Source organism: Eurypyga helias, unplaced genomic scaffold (assembly GCF_000690775.1).
Source record: "Eurypyga helias isolate BGI_N326 unplaced genomic scaffold, ASM69077v1 scaffold30933, whole genome shotgun sequence".
NCBI lineage: Eukaryota > Metazoa > Chordata > Aves > Eurypygiformes > Eurypygidae > Eurypyga > Eurypyga helias.
Genome location: NW_010242306.1, coordinates 30,524 through 45,859, shown reverse-complemented (window position 1 = coordinate 45,859; position 15,336 = coordinate 30,524). Strand labels below are relative to the sequence as shown.

The 15,336-nt window shown below is 36.9% G+C and overlaps 1 protein-coding gene across 1 annotated transcript in view; it reads right to left on the bottom strand.

Moving 5' to 3' along the window:
• The window catches only part of LOC104507685 (rab proteins geranylgeranyltransferase component A 1-like), a gene marked incomplete at its 5' end in the record, with an annotated part of 55,790 nt that overhangs the window by 23,289 nt on the left and 17,165 nt on the right, over window positions 1-15,336 (bottom strand). The window contains one exon of the mRNA XM_010149046.1: window positions 12,671-12,896. Within this exon, the coding sequence (XP_010147348.1) occupies window positions 12,671-12,896 (226 nt within the window). The remainder of the gene's footprint in view (window positions 1-12,670; window positions 12,897-15,336) is intronic.

Below are 15,336 nucleotides of genomic sequence, written 5' to 3'. Positions count from 1 at the left end.
GACAACTGTCAAATGCTGCCAAGTGACATTGGACAATTCATCCTTTGACCTACAAGTGAAATACACCTGTGTTCTTCCTGTGATCCCTATTATTCAAAAGTAAATAGACTCTTAGGGGTAAATCATAAAACAATCTGTGGCACATTCAACACAGTGACACACTGTTCTATTTCACCATGCTGGAGAAGGAAACTGAGTTTTCCAAGTTCCTGGTATTCAGCTGAGCTTTGGTGGGATCCAGTCATTTGACGTTCAGCTCCCAGATGGAAGGACGGAGCTGAAACAGGGGGGGCATAAAAACTGGAAATTGCGTCTGCCATTTCATTAACCGAGTCTGCCCAGGTACTGCATCTCAAGTAAGAACATATAATTCTGTTTCTCTTTTGGTAGCGTTTACAAGGTAATTTAACAGATTAGTGTAACTACACTTCCAACACCCAACATCAGCTAGGCATCAGACGAGTCAACGCAAACAATCAATATGAGAAAGACAGGCTGGTTTGGTGGGACATAGTTCTCCAAGATATCTGGGATGACAGCAGTATTTTCCTGCTTTACTAATAAGTTTTTGAGTTTTTTGTGGGAGTGGGTTTGTTTTTAGGGGAGTTTGTTTTCTTTTATTTTTTTAAATTTTATTTTGAAGTTAAAGAGCTTTAGGTACCTGTTCATAGATGATGAACTCGAAAAGAAACCTTTAATTTTGCAAACCTGACTTCCTAAAATGGAATCCATTTTGGCATTCAAAAGTCATATTAGATAGTTCAAAGACAGTTAGTACAGAAACAGCTTTTAAACTGCGTGAATGATGCAGCACAACAAAGGACTGAAGTGTGTTTCCAACTCACGTCTCTCCTGAGCTGCACTCCAAAAGGTAGCAGTCTAAAGAAATGTCAGCAGCATCCCTTACTGCTGGCCACATCAGAAGATCCAGCTCCCTAGAAACAACTCTTCTACCCATGCAAAAGCAGGGAGAATACGCACCGTGTGGAATCCCAACCTTGGCTGTCTGTTGAAGATGACACAAAGGTTAAACACCCACTAAAGAATTATTATAGAGCCTTGAGCTACGGGCTTATTATCTCTAATGCTGCAATCAATGGCTTCTTGCCTCACAAAGTGTGTATTAGCATCTTTCAAACCAACCCAGATGAATTTATTTCGTATGTTGTATAAAAGAATAGCACTATTAACCTAACTAGAACTAAGATTCCTTTGTTAAAAACTATAAATTATACTTTTGCTTTGACTTCAACCACAGTCAAGGGCTTTTTGATATATGCACTTTGTTTTTCTAGCGTGCTTTGAAAGAACTGTGCTGCTTGGCTGCGCAAAAATGTGAATTACTTGTTTTCAAGAGTAGCCGACTATCCAGTGGAGGAGGGCATGACCTCTTTTCATAGTAGGCCAGCAGAAAACTTCTCTTTTTAAATGAAAATGGGAAGGAATTTTGATTGTGTTGTGTTAAACAATTACGAAGAGTCAAAATATCTATTAAAACAGCCTAGCCTGAAAAATGACATGATTAGGAAGAACTTGCCAAAATTATTTAAATGTAGAAATTGAAATATTAAGCTAAATGGCATCAAAATAATTTATGGCACAGTAAAATTACTGTGCTAACATTAGTTTCATACAATAGGCTATTCAAGATGATTTGACTGTACTTCAAGTATAAGGCAACTCTTTGATACCATTAACCCTAAATGACAGACATTTAAACTGATATTACTCTAATTAACTGGCGACTGCCTACACCAATAATTCAAGTTTTGCTGAAAGATAGCAACAACACTGTACTCAACTTCAACTTTGCCCTGGTGACATCAAATCATATTACAGCTAAATTAACAGTTGTGAAAATTTTTGGCCTGGTAGCCCTCCATCATACACAGCCTTTAAATGCCATTTCGGTTCCCATCAAGGCAGGAATCAGCAGTTGTAATTTTTAATACAGCTGTGAAACAATAGCACATATTAAAAGCTGATTTTTTGACAGCATATTCGTGATGATTTATGAGTTTGTATATAATTTGATTATTCTATTAATTTTACTGATTACTGATTCAGCTAATACAGTGAAGGTCACTTACAAAATAAATCTTCATTACATTTCACAGAAAGTAACTGCCTCCAACTAGTTGTTTTCTTTAATTAAACACTAATGTAACAAGAGAGAAAATAGGCTTCAGGGTTGCTGCATCTGTTGCTACAAGAGGAGTATACTGCTTTGATGTAATGCTCTCTGATATTAATTGAACAAAAATAGAATGTCTCTCCATCTGACATCTTCATTTTCAACAGAGAGATACCATGAAAACCCTTAAATTACAGCCCTACCCTTAGTTCATTCTGAGACTACAGGAAGAATTGCAAAACTGTATCACATAGTCTCACACCAAAAAAGGTAGGTTTTATTTCTAGCATATAGTTTTCTCCTACTTTCTGAAACACATGGAGCAATTAATTAAAGAATTGATTATTTTTTCCCCCACCTGCAGTGTCTCCTATAGCAAAAACTATTTGCTTCCCTCCTTAAAGATGAAGACTGCAGGTACAGCACAGCGAGCTTTGGAGAAAGATCAAACAAAAACATTCCAAGTGCCGAATTAATGAATTATCCTCTTTCAATTTATTTTTACACACAGAGCAAGCTGTGACCTGCTTCTTATGTTAAATTCTGTGTTTCCTGAAAGGTCCCTAGAACTTCAGCATTCCCTACATTGTTGTATGTTCTAAAAACATTAAAAAATGGAATACAGACAAATCAAATAAATAAAATGGCTACAGTTAAAACCCAGCTATTTTTCCCAACACAGTTGCCATAAACAAGTCAAGTCTCAGAATGTGCACACGCCTGTGTGAAGACAAAAAAAAAAATATAAAAAACAGCACCAAGGAAATAACAGAGACAATAATCAACGTGAAGCAGAACTGCCCTGGCAGTTGGAGAGCTATTGGAAAGGTCAGTATGGGGCAATAAGTGCTTAAGGAAGTAAATGAAGAGTCAAATATTTTGTCTTTTTTCTGGGGATTATTTTCAGCATTCCAGTTTCTACATCCAATTAGCAAAATGATGGTTTTAACCTGTCAGAACGTTCCCAAATCGTTGACAACCAGAAGCTACTCTCAAAGAGTACTTTGCAGGAAGCACAATTTTATGCCTCTACTTACATAGCAAGATGACTTCTTTCACCACACCGTTTACCGCTAGCATGGTAAACCAGAAAGAAATCTTAGCACTGAGACCAGAACTGCTATAGAACGAGTTGCTGTAATGGCAAAGCTCAGGGCGGGGGAGACACTGAACAAGGACTTCTGCTCATTTCAGTCTCCACAAACTCTTCATGGAGGCAGCAGGCAGGAATGGTGACAGCTCGGGGGGGTGGAGGGGGACTGTCACAGCTGAGAGGGCTTGGGGGGCAGGGAAGGGTGCAGACTGCAGTGAAGAATTTTAACATTTGAGTTCCTATCATGTGATGTGCAAGTTTAGGGGTTTGGCAAGTCAATGCTGCCTTTTATAGGCTTAAGATTCCAATTCTGTTTTCTGAAACTCAAATGTTAAAAGATGATGCAATAAAAATCTTCGTTATTACACATTTTGATATTCCTAGACTTCCAGTGTTGCTTCCTGCAAATGTAGATTTATTAAACTGTTTCTAAAACCTGAGAAAGTTCTGTTGACAAAAGTAACACCATCTTTAAGCTACGTTTTCACTTAACAAACTGTCAGTAATTTAAGCAACTGCAGTATTAGCGAGCTTATTACTGATACAAGAGCCATGTTACTAATGCCTCTTGTAGCAGAGTTGTTTAGAGACTCTAAGAGTGTTGGAAAAGTAGCTTAGTTGTATCCACTAATAAATCCTTAAAAAAATAAACCAGAGAGACCAGTTTATCTAATAATGCACTTGGAAGTGATTAAATTTTCTGTAATTATTCAAACTTGTTAGCTCTCCTCTTCTACAAGTGTTCCACATGAAACTAATTTCCCATCGTCCACATTTAAAATAAGCAGAGAATGAAAATCCTCGTGTAAGAAACACTGAAGTTGCACGAGTATGATAGCTGCAGAAAAAGGTGCTAACACACAGGTGGAGGGTATTTTACAGGAATCTGCTTTGGAACAGCAGCTGCTTCGCCCTATGTGATTTCAGAAGCAAAAGTCTACTTCCGAAGTGCAGCAGTGAGTGTGAGTAGAAGAGTTTTGGTTCCACATCCCCATCGTACGCACTGCATCAGCGCAGCCAGCTCAGCCTCTGCTTGCTGGAAGTGTTACGTAGGCTGTTCTACTGCACACAGCTGCTGGGTCGGCAGATGAGACATCCTCTTTTCTGTTACATCCTCGCTTTTTGCAAAAAGAACATTTGTAGAAGTAATATTTGACAGATTAGACCTGCAACTTGCAACACAGAGTACACCCCTGCCAACTTCAGCTTCTGTTAGGCTCCTACTGCTGGTGAATAAGAAAAAAAAGATGCTAACTTCATGAGAGGTACCCAGGGATCAGATACCCTTGAGAACCATCCTCGGTACAGCAGGAAAGAAAAGAAACTCTGCAGGTACAAAATAAAAAGACATTTAGCATACAAGAAATTTGAAAGCAAAGTCTTTTGCATAAAATGAATCTAATTTCTTGGTTTGCGAGAAAACAAATTAAATGTGACATCCTGCAACTTGGAACACTTAAGAGGGGGAAAACATATCTGTGCAAGAAGTCGGTCTTCCAAAGCTCATGAAAGAAAGAAAACCAAGTTTGTCCATAAACTCTTGATGACTAAGTCACTCCATGGTAACAGGTCTCTTGATCAAATAATTTAAAAAATAATAAATTAAAAAATAAATCAGATTTGTGGCAAATTTTACATGTCCTCTCTTGAACACAACTGCTCTTTTTAGCAGGAGCATTTCTGGTGTTTTGTCTGTGGTTTTGTTGTTGTTTTGTTGTGGTGGTTTTGTTGGGGTTTTTTTTGTTTGGTTTTTGGGTTTTTTTTTAATAAACAGTCTGGGATTAGCCTTCTAAAATGAAGCATTTAGAAAGAATGATAAATTTGTTTTAGACTTTACCAAATCAACCTAACAAGTTATTTACAGGAAAACCTCAGGAGGAGTGAAAACGATTAAGATTTTAACGCACAGTTATAAGTCACAAAGAAATTATGACAATTTATGTGGGTCAGAGTACAGCCAGAACAAGTCCCATAAAATTAAGGGAAGAGTACTGTCACTTGTTGAAGCAAAAAGAGGTATGAATAAGTTGTGTTTCAGAATAAATTTACTGTGCATCCAGAAACAGCAAAGTAAATCCAAACACTGTTCAAAGATGACGACTGATACGATGAAATATGAAGCTACTGTCTTCTCAGGAAAAATTCAAAATCTGAGTTAAAGAATTTGAGACTAGGTCTAAAACAAGTAGTTTGAGAGCAATGAAGTTTTGTCTAGATTCTAAATGATCATTATCACAACGCTAAAAATGCTGTTTCTTAATGTTAACGACACTGTTAGCCCTAAACTGTTCAACAAATTTACTCAGTACCCTTGCATCTCGCTTTACCAAATTATACAAAAACAGATCTCAAAGCGAAGTTGCTAGAAAATCAACTTGCACTCAAGTTGCATGGTGTACCCCCCACTGAGTTCTGGGCTAAGATCTGAAACGAACTAGAAGATCAACACCACATTTTAACCATACTGTAGCTGTACTAGCATGGCTTCTTAAGCTCGACGACATTTGAGAGAAAAAGCTGCTTAATACTGCCTTACGAAATGGAAGAATTATATAAACATTTCTCAAGGATATTGCAATTAACCTAGATTCACTAAAAAGTAGTTTTAAGAATAAATCTCTGGGATGCTAGACTCAAGAAAGAGATGATTTACATGCAAGTAAGGTGAGGATCGATCAGGCAACACATTCAACCATTTAACCAGCAAGTGTCCTAGAAATCACGGCTAAAGCACTGTGGAAATTGTAAGAAATTACTACAGAGCAGGAGGAAAAAAAAAAAACCCCAAAAACAGACAAACCAAAAAGTTCAGCAGTTTCTGTACTACTGTGATGGCAGTTAACTGCAAACACACTATATGAAGAGCAACCTCTGCGGAAGGTGGAAGTGTGACATCTGCCTGGCCCGAAGTTCTACTGACCTAGTGAAAGAAGAAACTGTTCCTTGGACAAGGTCGTTCAGCTGCAATTATACAACAGTTCTGCCCTCCAAGGGAGATCACGACCGTAGGGCAGAGACACAAAACAAGTGACTAGAAATCAGTCACTGAGCATTAGCTCATCTATAAAATCCATTTATGTGTTCTCTGCCTCCAGAAAAGACATAAAAATTCAAGTTATCTTAACCCTCAATGAAATTCAAGGACTATTTTATTAATTCAGTAATGTTTTGGAACATACATTGCTCTGTCTTCTAGTTTAATGAGACAGGACACTTGTATTTACATCCAAGATTTGCTCCAATAATAAACATTCATGTCATTTCCATAGATCTGATAATGCTCTAACGTATTTGTATGCCTGAGTAATAATTCTCAGGAAGTATAGATACGCCAGAATCTGCGCATCCCCACACGAGAAGAGAATAATTTTGGTTGAGACAGCTAACAGCTAACACCAAATAATGTATTAGATACACTTCCTTCATAATATTGTCTTAATTATTAAAGTGAATAATTACTGAAATATCACCTCACTTATAGCATTTGTATTTTGGGTTTATCGGTTCCAAATATTTGTAAAATGAAGCAAGAATGACCAAGAATAAGAGTAGGACAGTGTAAATACTTTTTTAATATGTAATGTTAATTTATTTTTCCTATAGCACAGGGTGTATTCTAACTCCTGTAATACAATTTCTGCACTGAAAACTCTTCCATGCCTAGTTAGGGATCTGAAATCAATATACTTTGACAACATTCCTACGATTCAGAGCATCTTGTGATATATTCTAACGGTTGAAGGCCTTCAGGAGGTATAAACTTCTGCAGAACACTGTATTTCTAGTCAGTGAAATACTACGGAGCAGAAAAGCTCTCGTATTTGTAAATAACTTTTTAAACAAAGAACTGACAAACATCTCACTGAGAAGAAAGATAAAATCTAATCTGGGAAGGTATTTTCAAAGTTTCCTACTCATAGAATGCATTTCACAACAAAGGTTATTTCCAAATTAAGAGTCTTTTCCTGTCAAATTCTGAGAAATAATGTGGGCAAGGACACAAAAGCATTCCATAGCTTTATTAACGACAATGCTCACTGATCTGTGAATAACCCGAAAAAAATGAAGATTATTGAGTTACTTTACCAATCTATCCATCCATCACTAGTGAACAGGTCTCAGAATGATGGATTATCTCACTTCCCTGATGTTTATCCCAAGAAAGAGTTTCTCCTTAGAGGGAAAAACAAACAACTCATCCCACAAACAATCATGCTAACTACGCTTGCCCATTTTGCATTCATCTGCCAAGAAAGTGAGGAGAAATATATCAAGTTTGTCTTTAAAAGCAAAACTACATTAAAAGTTTTATTATTTCAGTGAAATGCAAGTGAAAACAATTAGGAAGAAGCAGCACTGCAGGTACTCTTACCATTCAGTATTTTAGTAAAAATCAAGTACTACTGACAAGTTGTCAGTAATTTCAAAGTAAGTTTTCAGATCCAAATAAATGGAGTAATTTTAAGTGATACAACACGTATAAATATGAAAATTATTTATTTTGAATTGTAGGACTGAACTCATACCTCAGATCCAGCCTATGTTTGTAAAATCACCTGTGATTCTTTCACACTTACCCATGTGCAAAGACCCAAATCTGTCCTATCTGATCCTCACAAGCAATTAACATAGTTTGAATTTGCCATTAATATGCCAAACCATAAAATTAACATACAGAAGTTATGCATATTGCTTACATGTAGAGACATGATACTCATGTACAGATTCCATGAAAAGATGTTGCACTAAATTTTTAATATATCAATTCTAAATTATTATTACAGTCAGGTTTCCTAAAGTCCAGTCTTGATTTCAAAACTCTAAAATCTTCCTAGAGATTGTAACTGGGACATAACTGGAAATGTTAAAGTACCTCAGACTACCTCAGAAACGTTAACACTTGTAGCAGGTAATAGCTCAAATGTAAGGGTAAAAACTGATTATTCATTTTTGAAATACATACAGGAACCTTCCAAATCAATCCCAAAATCCATCATATCTCAGCCTGGACTCTTCATCTTCTTGTAAATATAGGTATTGAAAGAGATGAACTGTCTTAATCAGATCTTTCCTCCATCATAAAATTACTACTGTCACTGGCAATGACAGAAAAATGACTAATTTCAGTTAGAACCTGTAGCAACTACTAAAAAAGGTTACCTAGCCCTCCAAATACATGCACGATGTAAAAGTTCAAAGCTTATTTATAGGAAATGCAAGTCATTGACTACCCATAAAAGGCAGCGAATCACTAATTCCTATGGCAAAGCAGCTGAAGACATTCTGCCACCTCAGCACCTACTACCACGACCACATCTGTCGATTCCGACAAATCTTAATAAAGAGAAAAAGGGCCCTGTGCGTCACCCCCTAGAACCTTTATGAGATGACAGGCAGTTCCCTCTCATACTTCAAACAGGGAAAATGACTGCTCCTCAGAAAGTTTTGTTTCCAGTCGGAGGTTTGATTTGCCAGAGTCCAGACAGAACCTGAAACCGAACTGAAGAGAATCTATGCAGTCTCCCTCAAAATTCAGTGTGAATCACACAAGTGAGGCCACAACCTAGAGCTGCCTTCTCAGCTGTCGTGCATTCAACAACACTGCTCATGGGTGAGGAGAACCACAACTGCAAGCTTCCAGAAAGACTTCCTCTCACAGGAAAACTGCAAAGAAGAGGCCTGTTTCACTGAGGTGAACTCTAAAAGTGAACACTGTGAAACAGTATTTGTAAATAGCACTTTCAAACACTCCTCAAAACCATGAAAACTCATATAGTTTTGTTTCTAAAAGACTGGAAGGAAAGGAGATTCAAGTTACAAGAGAGGAATTTTGTACAACATGCAAGAGCAAGTATGTCCTCATATTTGACAACTACTTCAGATTTTTAAGTCTGTATATATATTTCCCCCACCCCACCCCAGTTACAAAGGAAAATTTGGAAGCTTAAAATTCAATATTAACCTCTTGATTCAGAAAATATTTGAGGTATTTCCCAATGTTTTCTAAAACCAGAAAAACATCCAAATCTCACTAAATATTCTAAACGTTGCATCACTGAGACTTTACAGTTTACAATTATAGTTTTTCTTTAGTGATATATTTTCAAGGAAATGAAAGCTGTATTACAGACGTGCAACAAACATGTTAACAGCCAAACTTACCTTGATTTCCCTGGCTGCCTTACATACAGGGGTCTTAGCATCTTATGGTTTACCATATCAAACGTAGAGACTTGCTTTGATTTTTCTCAAGAATGATTTTTTATGATATTTATTTTTATGAAGCATAACACTACTACTACTTCATTAGAAAGGAAGAGACATAACAGTTTCATACCAAAGGAAGCTGTTATGCAGGCCAGAAAAGTTTTGCTGCTTGTCAGCTCAGAGGCTTCCAATGACCTTCCTCGTACCACGAATCCAATTTATGGAGATAGAAATCTCACATCTGTAACTCGACATATTGGGAGGTACATTACAATGATATAAAAGTTTAATTTTCTCTCCTAAACCATACCTGTTTAAACCAATAAAGAACTAACACCGCTTTTACTCACTCAAGTGTCGTCAGTAGTTATAAAACGCTGTACTGTTTATGCAGAATTCATTTAGAATGCAAGGATGTGACTTACAAATGTCTTTGACTCATTCACATAAATATGCATGCATGCCATTTATAACAGTAGCCTTGATGAGAACACACAGTGTAACTGGCTGCAAGAAACGCTTAAGAGGTTTACATTAAAACAGAATATGGAATGGTGGTTAGAAATCACAGAACAGGTGACACCTTACTCTGATAACCTGGTGATAAAAACTGCAGGGTATGATGTATAGGTTGTGGCGTTACCACTTTACTATACAGTCTGAACCATATTCCTCGGATACTGCGCAGTTTTAGCAAGACATAATACCCAAGGCAGGCCACATATAAAAATTGTGATTAATCTCAAAAAAAAAAAAAAATTGTGATTGCCTTCTCAATTGTTCGCTTAAAACCAAAAACATTTAAATTTTATTTTTTACTACACTGTTGTAATACAGACCTTTTAGAAGTATAATTACTTCAGGGTTTGACAGAATAATTTCCTTCGACTATTAAAATACTGTCCTTACTGTAAGACTTACAATTTAGCAAAAATTCCTAAAACGCAGAAATCAATGGACATAAATAGAATGTTCAGGCCATCTGATCACAAAATGATTTTCTGATAAGGATATTTATAAAACTTCTAAACATCACTATCTCGAACTCTTGAAATATATTGTTGTTACAGATGAGAAAACCGCATGTGCTGGCCATTAAAATAAAGCCGAAGGACTTTCAAGAACACAAGAAAAATTATACAGAGAGGAACGTACAGTGGAAGAGTATAACTAAAATTCTAATTTCCATCTTAATTATTAAATTTACTTTTTTTCCAAGTATTTGAAGTTAAAAAGGGTCTAACTGCAAAACTTGTGCTACTGTAATGGCTTTGATAGTATTTTGATTTATTAATCTGTTGGTCACGTACAGATATCTGGTCCCACATGAAGCCCTATAAAGACAGAAAGACAACCATAAACTCCATGAACACAAGTTCTATTGCACGACTGTGTCCAGAGTACCTACCTAAAACCAATTCCTGTTCACAAATTGCCTGCCCAAGCAGCTAATGACATAGGCCCACCTGTTTTTAAACCGCCATACCAATACAGTTCGAGGTACAGATGAAAGGCTATTGACAGAAGGTGTTACCAAGTAACATTTCTATTCAACGCAGTACAGAACAATGCCCAGTTGTCCAATGAACTAAGGGAAACAGTAGATGATCTACATGTATACATCATACAGACCAATTTCCCGTGGCCTAACATGAGTTGCTAAGGCCAAATAAGATCTTCCACAATACGGCCAGCTGCCGGTGCCAACCGGCTACTTCACAGATACCTTCCACAAACAACGATCATTATTCCAGAATGTTTCTGTCAACACTTAATTGCATCCATCCTATATACTGCCAAATAGGCTCAAGCTGCTAAGGCCATTCTTCTAGCAATAATTTAAGTACTGTAATAGAGAAGAACAACCCAATCTATCACACAGACAAGACAGGAAGATAATGTCCAAAAGCGTGCTGTAAACCAGACTTTAATAGGAGCACACACTTAAGAAGCAGAACTTGTCCACCAATAACAAAGCAGTTAAGACTTTGCATTGATATTTAAACTAATGACACACGGATATATCACTCAGACAACAAAATGCCCTCACCATGCAATACTGCTTTTTTAAAATAGAGCTAATGTTTATTTCAGACCTACAGGTTACTACATTAAAAACCCACACAGAGCAGATGGAAAGGCTGCCTGCCAGCAAAATAAAAGATATAAAAAAAACCTCAGCCTTTTAAAAGCCAGTTGAACTGTTGGAAATAACTGAAAATTAAAACCACCCACCCTCTGCACATGTATTCTTGATGGTCCCCAAAACCATCCATCAACAACTCCTCTGCTCGAACTACGATCCCCAGCACGCCTCAGGAGTCACGCTGAAGACCGTGTTATCCCTGTCCACGGTTCAAGTAAAGGGGTTGAAGTGGGTGGTGTTTTACCACGGAACCAATAGGGTTTTAATTTTAATTACTTTCTAGGGCTCAAGTAGCGGAGAACTTATGACTGCTGTTTGAGATGTCAGAATGTAAAACTGCAGTCTGTAACGGCTCAGGGTAACAGGGCCTCATGACAGCTTCTCTGCTCTTCAAGTAGTACGTGGAAGCTTGCGGCCTATACAGATGTATAAAATGAAGTCAAGAGAGTAAGGACAAGATTTCACATCAGTTGCCCTGTTTGTGTAAGACTGTCATGAAACAAAGGTGAAGGAATGATTATTTTTTTTAATTTAATAATAAACTGAACACATGGCAAAATTTTGCTTCTTTTGGAAAAATCCAGTTAATTATTAAATATTTACCTATGAGTGATAGATACACTCTCAGTGCTAATTAGTAACACAAATTGAAAACATGCATCTTCCTGTAACTTCAGGAAGACAAATCCACAAATTTTCTCTACCTACCAAAATGCAGAGTCATCCTTTTGGACAGATATCACTCCAAGCATCCTCTTGTCAGTTTTAAAAAGGGATAGCTACATGTGAGTTAAATTATGTCTTTCTCATTTCCCAGCACTTGTCACCACAGGCAGCCACCATGACAGCCAGCTATTACAGGATGCATTTGAAATAGAATGAAAATTGTTTCAAAGTATGGGAATAGCATAATTTCCACTATCTTTTCTTTTGGGGGGGAGGGTAGTATTTCACAGCCAATGAAAACATAAAGCAAATAAAACCAACATGAAATTGTTAAGAGGATGATTCCTATTGAATAGTATCGATTGGCATTAGGTTACCACGGATTTCCTTTTTGAAAGGCATGCGTTAGAAAAGTGACACTTACCTGCAGAAGCACTGTGGGATCTCACCCTGACCATAAAGAGGAAACAAAAATGGTGTATTGCCATAGCGGCCAAGGCACTGAAGAAATTTTTTTGTTGCCTGAAGACCTTCAGGAGTGCTGCAATCAGTCTCCGAAACCATTGCAATAGAGTGAAGAATGAAGTGCTGCAAGCTGGGTGTTAACTTCCGTGTTCTTAAGAACTGAGCAAACGTATTGTTTTCGTAGTCTGAGGAAAAAGTAAATATCTGTGAAGGGTATGCCATAACATTCGTATTTTCTCATAGGCTTCAACTAAAACAAGCACTTTTGTAACTAAATAAACAAAAGCAGTTGAGTTTCTCAAGAGACATCTTACTGAAAATGAGTAATCCCAGTCAATGGTTGTTAAAAAAATTTACCCCCAGAAAGTGAGTTTTCTCCTAAGACTGAAATATCACTCCATTAAAATATTTCAAAATAACACAAACCCACTGAATGGTTTTCCAACAGTCTGGAAAGCAGCCTCAAAGAATGGTTTCAACTATTCATTATGTTAGACTTGATCTAAACCCATTTCTCGATCACATGGGAAAAGTGAGCAACTGTGGACAAAAATCCACTGAAATGCTTTGGGAAGCCGCTTCCTGAGATTACCCAAAATATTATACCTGCACGACAACCCCTCAAGAACAGCACTGCTGAATCCCTACTGATATGCTTGCAGTGTGTAGTTACGCAACATTCCCATAGTGTCTTAATCCAAAGCTGAGAAGGCACGGTATTTATTTCAGACCGATGACTTGCTTGCAACAAAGTACAGATGAGACACAGAAGATGGGGATGAGAACGCCTGTCTCCCTTTTACATTAATATTACTGCTGATACACTGTGAAATCCAAACAAAGGAGTTTTTCAGATGATGCTTAACGCGAGTGTTGCATGTCACTGATACACCTCTGAAAAAGTTTAGCTAGCTTAATAACTATTAAGTTATTCAAAGTATTCTTTCCCAGGAAAAGACTGTATTGAAGCAATACCACACTTTCTTATTCAGAAATCTGCTCTAAAGCTTATTTCAGTCATGGATAAATCCATCTGTACTTCAGAAACACTTCCACCAAGGCTGGGACTAGTATTATCAAGTTATATATTCCGTTCAAAATTCAACCCCTGTTTTACTACAAATGGATCTTGCTGCCCTTTGTACAGCCGTGCAGCAAGTCATACAATGACTGGGGTTTTTTGTTTTATCGTTCTAAAAAAATCCTCAAGTTTTTCATCACTTCAGATTTCTTACATAACTCCAAATTTTACAGAAAAAAGCATTAAAAAAATCTTCACTATCATGAACTCTCCCTATTAAAAGTATGCCTTCCCACGAATGTGATGATCTCACCAAGAGCAATTTGAAATTTCTGAAGTATTTACATTAGACTAACTTGACTCAAAATATTCCCAATTACTTCCTGGCCTATTTTAAAACATAGGAACAAGAATCTGTTTAACTGTCTCTGGAAGTAAAATAAATCTAGTATCATTTAGGTACATGAATCCATGGATTCATTTAAAATTGCCATGGTGTCTCCTTTTCTTACTTAATTAATTCTCTAAATATCACCTTTATTTTCACTCTGAGCACCTCCATCTCTTCCAGCAGCAGCAAACCTGAAATTACCTGTAATCTATAAACCACTTCAGCCTAATGGGTTTTTCCCCCTTCAGGATTTTCTGGAGTTTATTACAGACTCACCTCCTCCTCATCCTACCAGATCATTCTCGCTACTGACCAATTCTCTCTTGCACAAGTTTAAAACAATTTTCTCTAATATTCGTACCTAACCCAAGGGTCTTGTCCAAATAATCAAACCAGTATCTTAACAACTGTTTCTTTTAACATTAGATTCTTTCAAAAATACTGCCAGCCAAGCCACTGTCAAGCTACTGAAGCACTGATATGCCTCAGTCTGAAACTGATGCCAAGAGTTTAACCATTCCTCTTTCCTCATTATTTTTGTTTGACAGATTTTTCTTTTTTTTGCCTTAGTTTACTTTTAGACTCCAAGAACTGAGAACATCACTTCATTCTCTGTACCCTGAGGCGCATAAACCCAAAGCAGAGAGTGGGTTTCCATCACCTTCCTTCTGTTAGCCAATTTTCCTCTTTGACCTGCTGCTCATTATTCTTTGCACATTATGGCTCAAATCTATTCAGATTTTCTCTCATCTAAATAAGCCAACAGTTGATAAGGGCTCTTTGAACCTGCACTTTGCAAGTAGAAGGCATTAAATTACATTTACTTCCAAAGTTTAAAGATTCCATTTTCTCCATTTCTTATTTTGTGGCAACATACCGTGAAGATTTACATATTACCCAAAAAAACAAGAAAATCAAAATCAGGTACATGACACCATATTAAAAAAACCCCTGGGAGGGGGAGGAAACATCTAAAAACCATAAGAAACATTTTGCAACCTCACTATAATATATAATTTTATTCTTAAGAAAAATATAAATAATAAATGACGTGGGAACTAGAAGAACAAGTACTTAAGTAGAAGAATTTAACTTTGAAGTGAAAAGGTCACAAAAAGGTCAAAGCATACTTTGAAAATGAATCCATAAAAATAAATTGCATGAAAACACTGGAGAGCTATCAAAATTGTGCATAACTGAATGAACTCGTAAG